Source organism: Papio anubis, chromosome 1, assembly GCF_008728515.1.
Source record: "Papio anubis isolate 15944 chromosome 1, Panubis1.0, whole genome shotgun sequence".
Taxonomy (NCBI): Eukaryota; Metazoa; Chordata; class Mammalia; order Primates; family Cercopithecidae; genus Papio; species Papio anubis.
Window position 1 is genome coordinate 163,877,647 of NC_044976.1, and position 7,381 is coordinate 163,885,027.

At 42.4% G+C, this 7,381-nt stretch overlaps 1 protein-coding gene across 1 annotated transcript; it reads right to left on the reverse strand.

The window, feature by feature from the left end:
• Positions 1–2,163: 2,163 nt before the first annotated feature.
• Positions 2,164–7,021, reverse strand: C1H1orf53 (chromosome 1 C1orf53 homolog). The gene is made up of 3 exons (XM_003893353.5): positions 6,666–7,021; positions 3,624–3,725; positions 2,164–2,385 (listed from the first exon to the last, which is right to left on the reverse strand). Exons 1-3 carry the CDS (start codon positions 6,927–6,929, stop codon positions 2,314–2,316), a joined length of 438 nt encoding a protein of 145 aa, XP_003893402.2. The 5' UTR covers positions 6,930–7,021; the 3' UTR covers positions 2,164–2,313.
• Between the last annotated feature and the right edge of the window lie 360 nt (positions 7,022–7,381).

Consider the following 7,381-nt stretch of genomic DNA (forward strand, 5'->3'; position numbering starts at 1 on the left):
AGACAGTGGGGGCAGTGCTGCTTCTTGAAGAGAGAGGAGTGTGCATCATGATCCACCTGCTGCGAGAACCAACGCTGCAGGGATCTGTCTTCACATCCCACCCTGATAACCTTCACAACAAGATTCCCCGGTTTCCGTTGGGTCGTTCCACATACGAAACAACCTAAAAATCAATTTCCCTTGATTTATTGCACCCTGGGGCAGAAGGAGTCTCCAGAAACCTTGAAAGTGAAGCAGCACCAGAGTTTATTTAAACTCTAAAGTCTCTAAGTAAGTCTCTATTTCTTGGCATCCACATGTGTTTGTATATATACACCTAATAAGAAACCTGAATTTCACTTTACAATGTGCGAATACAATATAGATTAAAGCTCTTACAGGAGACCCATTTATGTGGCCATATTGTATTTAATGTGGAAGCACCAGCCCCCGCTGCCACCCCTAACATGTTGTTCACATGCATCACTCTAGAACTACAGCAAACTTCAGCCCTCCTTCTGGATCCAGGAGCAGGGAAGACTATGAGCATCTCTCTTCCCTAGTCCTCGCCGCAGCCCCCCAGCGGCTCCTTTGCTGTTGTTGCCCTTAAGGCTTGAAGTTCTGCCAGGAAGAATTGCCGAGAAGAATTACAAACGTCCCACATAAGGGTCCTCCGTGATGAACATCCTTTCTTTTTCGGCCAGTTTCCTACTACAGGAAGAGCACTGGGAAGAGGCAAGAGCTGCCAAAAGGAAGGAGGCATCTTTCCACCTGCTAAGGGGCTTTCTCAGAACAGTCTTACCTCAGACCCCTTTTCAAAATGAACTTCCTTTGTTCGTTCCCCTATTCTCCAGGAAGACGACATTTTAGACTCTTCTGTCTTGGGGGGCTGCTAAAGAAACATTATCTATGCCCCACACAGAAAATGGCCTTGTTAATCTTCAAATCGAGCAGAAAACATGGAACTGTGGTTGCTTCTTGACCAAAAAATGGAAAGGAAACTGGCTCCCAGGAAGCCCTATGCTTTTCTGGAAAACTGTTTCAATGATCACAATGCTGATCACCTTCTCCTACTCCTCTGAAAGTAGTTTCCAGATAGGACAGTACCAGTCCACAGACACCACTCTTTTACATCCTGCTGTTACCTCTCAGGGCTCATGGGCAGTGTTACTGAGGGCACCATGGTTAGAGCACCAGTAAAAGTAGGGCACAAAAAAAAGGCAACAATTTGGGGAGACATTTTAATAGTTGACATTAAAAAAAAAAGACATAATCAAGAGGAAAATTAGAACCTTATTGGGCTTCTTCTCGCTTATTTCACGGTTAAAAATGGCTTTTATTTTGAATTGAATGTGGGAGAAGGTACCAAAACATTTTGTTTGCTTAAGATTTCTAAAGCTGTTATTTGGGCCACAGGCAGAACCTGAGGCAGACCCCTGAGATGTCCAAGAACCTTTCAGATTCACGGAGGGAAGGCTGGGAGTCAGCTCTGGGCAAAGCCAGTCTTCCAAGTGGGCAGCAGCCTCATTTTTCTGAGCAGCTGCAACTGGTTAGGAAAGGGCTTCCTGGGGACTGCTATCCTCATAGGAAGCAGGGAAGGTGTGGAAAGAAGCTCATGTAAGCTCCTGACTCAGGCTGGAGACTGATGCCCACCGGCATCACCGCAGTGAATGAAAAGTGTACAGCTAATAAAATGTTCAAAGATAGGTTTGCCTAGGAAATGCCAAAAGAAATACAGGAGGAAAGGGTGGGGGACAAAATAAAGGATGGTCTAAGTGACACATCTTCAGCTGCCTAACCCTCAAGTCAAAATGATTTAAAGTTTTTATTGAAAGAACAGATGGAAGATGAGAGCATTTCTTGATGCAGGATGGCACTTCTTGGGCATTCATATGCTGCACGATATATTATATCAATCTCCATATAGCTCAAGATATAAATAAAATGAAGAATATATTAAAACTCTTCTATTTGCCAGCAACCTCCCTTGGATTGCTAACACTGAATGAGAAAACAGTAGGAGAACGGAGGCTAAGAAAAACCAAGAGCTACTAATGTGACCCGATTGCTACTATTTATTTAGTGGAACAGCCATTATTTTCTTTCTTCAACATATGTGTCTGATAATGAAGCAAAAAGAAAGGAAAATAACTATCAATGTGCCATTTCAGAAACACACAAACATTTGTTAGCTTTTTCATTTTATTGATGTTCTTTTAATATATGTATTTAGGATTAAACTAGTGTTCAAAACTAATAACCCAGCAATTCTGAATTAGGGCTTTATTTTTTAAAAAATACAAGCACAGTTAGAGAACAGAGATGAAATTGTTGTCAAACATAAAAATATGAATTGAATTGCTTCTTTTTAGATGGATCTTTAACATTGACTTGACCATATGGACACTGCAGAAGAAATAAAACAAATTATTACTAAATATTTAACAATCATCTTGAAAAAGCAGACTTCTCATGGTGACAAAAAGAGACTGTTAACAATTTTATATAGATCATTTGATCTATCAGGTCCTGCAGACTAAGAGAATATTGGCAACCTCAGGCAAATGGTCCTAATTAGCATCCAAGAACCATTTCCTAAATTCATCCTTCCAAATTTAAGAATTTTACTGTCAAAAAAATCCACTTTTAGAAAATCCTCAAGTCCTCAATTTACAAAAAGCTCTTAGGCATTTGATTAGAAACAGTTAAGGGCACAGGAACATACATAAAATGGAAGGTTTAATTTTTAATCCTGGCTATAGTTAATACATGCATTTAGTGTCTATTCTTCAATTATAGAGTGGCCAGTTAAAGGAAATTACACCTTCTTGCACCAAAACATACAAAGTATTCTGTAAACAGAGGTTGTTACTGTTTATAATCTTGACCTATAACAATTTACCTCACCACTTTGCCTTTAAAAAGTAATAGTGAAGAACCCATTTCCATTTATTTTTTGCTTATAATAGGGAAGGAGAAGTTAGTTTATCTTAATTAGTGAACATAGAGAGGTACCTATTGAAATAAACATTTTAGGAAATGTATAGGCACTACATGCGGTACAATCTTGTTTCACAGTTATTTCAAACACAGACTGGAAAAAAGCCACAGAAAGAACCAGAGAGAGGAAGGGTGGGTGGGGGGCAGAGAGAGAAAGAGAGAGAGAGAGACAGGAAGAAAAATGGGAGGGAGTGAAGGAAGAAAAGAAGAAAAGAAAAAATCATTATCTGAAGGAAACCTACCTCTCAATGCTGGGTGAGTTTCTATTTATTCAACTAATAAAGAAGAGGGATCTAGTTTGCAACATTCTAGATTTCTTTTCCTGCCCTCTTTGTACTTGCCTAATGAAAACAACTTATTTGAAACCCCATGAAAAGTTTCCTTGTAATAAAGAGCTCCCATGAATTTCAAATCACAGCATTTCAAGGAATTGATGCTCACAGTGAAATTTTACAAAATTCCATTAACTTTAAAGGTCCTACGTTGGTACTAAGGACTTCATTGTCGTTGGCTAAAGTAGCTTGTAAAAAGTGCACTCCAGGTCTATTTGGCTTTTTTATTTGACTTGTTGTTCAAATAATAGGTATTTACGAAGTTACAGAAGCACCGCAAACTGCTGCTGTAATGCGAGAATTGCTACTCACATGTCTGCAAGCAGAGCCACAACATTCACCTCTTTGCAAGTGGGCAATCTGTGTGAGCACCACATAGCCAGTAGCTGGATCCACATAGTTTAGCTGGCCAGCCTGAAGTGCAATAAAATGAAACAATTCATTAATCTCAATATTCATCATATCTCCTCACCATTATGTCTACTCATAAAATACTGCAGAAAATTTTAAACAATATTAAACTTCTTCCCAGCAGTTTTAGTGGCACTTGCAATTAAAGACCAAAAGCACTCCAGCATTATATACAATCCAACTTTATGTGACATAAGGAGAAAATATACAGTTTGAGAAAAATGAGAAGTTGATGGAAAAACAAGAACTCCTCTGTACCTAATAACTATGTAGCCACTGCTCTGATATTTTTCATTTGGTTTCTAGGTAACAAGCTTAATAACAGGTGATTTAAATGATTTTAAGAGCTTAAGAGGCTGAAAATGAACTTTCACTCAGAAGTTGCAGTTGGAATTTCAGTACTTAAAATATGTGGATAATGATTTAAACTTACAGAAAAGGCGCTAATCAAAACCAACGGTCCTTATAGAAAGGTATTACCTTTGCTATTATTGAACACTTTCTTTACCTTCATGTGTTACTTCATTGCACATTTTATACTATTTTTTTTTTTTTTGCTGGTGTGTTATTAGTTGTATTTTTAAGTGAAAAAAAGTATTGTTTTAACATATTAACTCTCACTGCTTTGACAAGTTTGATCAAAAGAAACTTTCATTGTACTATTTCAAATGTCAAGGAAGTATATTCTATCTACATTCAAACATGACTTAAAAAGGCGTCTCAAGTACTTTGTGGGAAGGGAAAAGTAAATAACACAACCTTTTCTGTGGATTTGGGTCGTGTGGATGATATTACTTAGCCTTGGGTTTTTGTAGAGGAAAGTTCCCATGCACTTTTTATATAACCTTTTTACCACGCAGTAACTCGGTGTGTATCAATCTTGTACAGAGCCTTTTTCATTAAAATACACATGAAACTTGCATATCTTATGACAAACACATTTTTGTATGAACCACCAACAACTTCTTCAGTGTCTTATTTGATGGCAGAATATTTTATTCTGGTTGAGGTTTTAACCCAATATGTTTCATGAATAAAGTGTGTAGCAAAAGGACAGGCACAGTTAAGTCTAGTCTCACCCTAAGGCATTCTAGCAAAGGTAGAGCAGGGCAGGGCAGCAGAAATCCAAGCAAGTCCCAAGGCTGGTCTGAGAGAGGCTTCCCAAATCCAGTGGGACCACAGAAGCAGATTACAGGAAATCAGGAGCACTCAGCACTACCTTAGAATGACCGATTGTCAGGACCTCACTTCTTTATTTATTTACAAAGCTCCTGTTTGCAGACTTGGAAGAAAAACAAAAAAACACTAGGAACTCTGTAGCAGGCTTCTTTTCACTTTTCATAGCTTCTGGGAGTCTTCTGAGGGCAATTATCTGGCAACCTGGAAGCCTAACAGATTGCTCCTGCGCATGCGCCTGCTCTACAGCTTTCCATGTTGATTGAGCACCTCTGAGCTTGCTGGCTGCCCACACAAACTTAATTTGTCCTCAGTAAATGAGCGTCACGTAATGGTGGCCACAGACAAAGATGAGGCAAGGGTGCTGACAGTTTGACTGGAGAGCAAGATGTTCAGTGATGCGCATCGGTACCCAGAGAAAGGTAAGAGAGCTATCTGCCTTGAGGCTGGAAGAAGGACCATCGTGAGGGGGCTCTGATTTGTCAAGAAAGAAAAACAAGCAGCTTGTTATTTACTGGGCTTACTTATGGTCTCCTGGATAGTCATTTAACCTGTGATACTGACATGATGAAACAAGTGTGGATTTCCCGAGTGAGAAAAAGTTCCTTTCCTTCCCTAGGCTGATTGAAAATTTCTTCACATGATACTGGTGTTTGCTCTAAAGAGAATGAAACTTTTCTTTAATATCCACCATATCTATATGGTGAATTATGAGAACAAATTACATACTTTTTTTTTTTTTTGTTAAAGGAGAGCATAACCAAGAACAATCAAAAGCTGCCAGTCACTTCCTGATGAGTCTTTATTCAGTTTCAACACTTGAACGGGTCAGACCGACATGGATTCTCAGGGCCTACTAACTGTCATTACTGAAATAAGTCAATTTGAGGTAAGCTCCGAGATTTTCTTCTCTACCCCTTTGGCTTAAGTCATACCATATAATATTAGTCCCATCAAGTACTGGAGGCACACACACACAGCTTATTAAATGGTTTCATTTCATACTTCTTTTCTATCTTTAGTCAGTTTCTCTTTTTTTCTGTTTCTTTTGTAAAGGTAATAACATAACCATGCTGCCTTTAAACTCACGCAGACTGTGTTAGAAGGCGTAAAGGGAGAGAAGTTTAGATACTGGTACTAACAGGCAATTGTCAAATCCGCAAAACAAGAGAAAACAGCTCGAGTGTCTACAAACGCCAGATTGTAGTTCCCTCTGCTCCGCCCGCTAAGAGTTAAGAGAAAGGACAAGAAGGCAATGGAAAAATTAAAATAAATGTGTCAATGTCTTATTTTTTTCATTTTTAAGAATCACTGGATGGCTAAGTGTTCAACTGACAATGCAGAAAAACACACATTTTTGTTGTGACTTCTCAGTCTCTCCACTTTCTCCATCAATTCCTTGACACCCCCTTCCGCAACACACACACACATATACCACAAAAGAGTGCACCGGCAGTGGGTCCTACACCGCGACCGGAGTTTAGCTCGGACGCTGATTGGAAAACCAATCACACTCATACTCAAGACAGATACAGGGTAAATAAACCCTTTGTCTAGAACGCGAACTGTGGCCAGTTTTCCCGCGAAAAGGTCGGAGCTGGAAGCTAGTGTGCGTGCGCGCGTGTCGCCCGAGGCAGGACAGCACCGGCGTCCAGCAACTCTTGCCTCTGCCCGGCGGCCTTCGGGTCCGGAGAGGCCCGGGATGCGCAGGCGCGCCGAGCCCCGGGCGGCCGCGGCGGGGGCGGGGCGGGCAGGAGGGGGTCTCACCGCGCAGGCGGCAGCGTGCAGCTCTGCGATCCGTCGCTCCGCCACCGTTAACTCTTCGCTCACCGAAGGCTTCCCCGCTCTCTCCGGCCTACTCGGCGTGCCGGGCGCGGAGCCGCCGCAGTTTCCCTCGTTAGCAGAGTAGAGGGTTAAACTGAGCTGCTGTCGGAACCCAGCTCGGACCCAGAGAGGTGCTGGCGGTGGGGCGGCGGGACGTTGCCTCCAGAGCGCGGGACCCGCCACTGCCCAGATCTGCCTGGCCGCCATGCCGCCGCCGGTCTTGGGAGGCGGAGCACCCGGCCCTGGGGCCCCGAGGGGCGACCAACGCGGGCCTGAGCCCGGCGAGCCGGTCTTGGGCAGCTCGTGGCCACCGCTGCGTGGGGTCGGTTTGCGCTGCCAGGGGAGCAGGTGGAGGCCCACGGACTGAGCCTTCTGCCTTCACCACCGGGCCCGCTGCGGAAATAAAATGGGCTTTTAAGGCAGCTAACGAGGCTCTAATGAGCTGCCAGGACGGGGAAGAGCCTGCTGTTTCCACATCTTTGGACTTGAATTCTAAGCTCTTCTTCTTCTCCCCCCACGCCCACCCAGCTGAAAGGTGGACATTTTTTCTCATGTCAAACTGCACTTGGGATCATTCAGTATAATCTCCACTACTGTTAAGATCCCAGGAAGTGATCAAAAGACCTGAGGTTTGTGAATCACCACCTTGGGCCTATCCA

Excerpts from the sequence above, each read along its gene's own strand:
- C1H1orf53 (XM_003893353.5), bottom strand. The coding sequence starts at position 6,929 with ATGGCGGCCAGGCAGATCTGGGCAGTGGCGGGTCCCGCGCTCTGGAGG. Across the intron at positions 3,726-6,665 it reads TGCACGCTGCCGCCTGCGCG|GCTGGCCAGCTAAACTATGT; the intron begins GTGAGACCCCCT and ends ATTGCACTTCAG. Across the intron at positions 2,386-3,623 it reads GTGGCTCTGCTTGCAGACAT|TGTCCATATGGTCAAGTCAA; the intron begins GTGAGTAGCAAT and ends TTTCTTCTGCAG.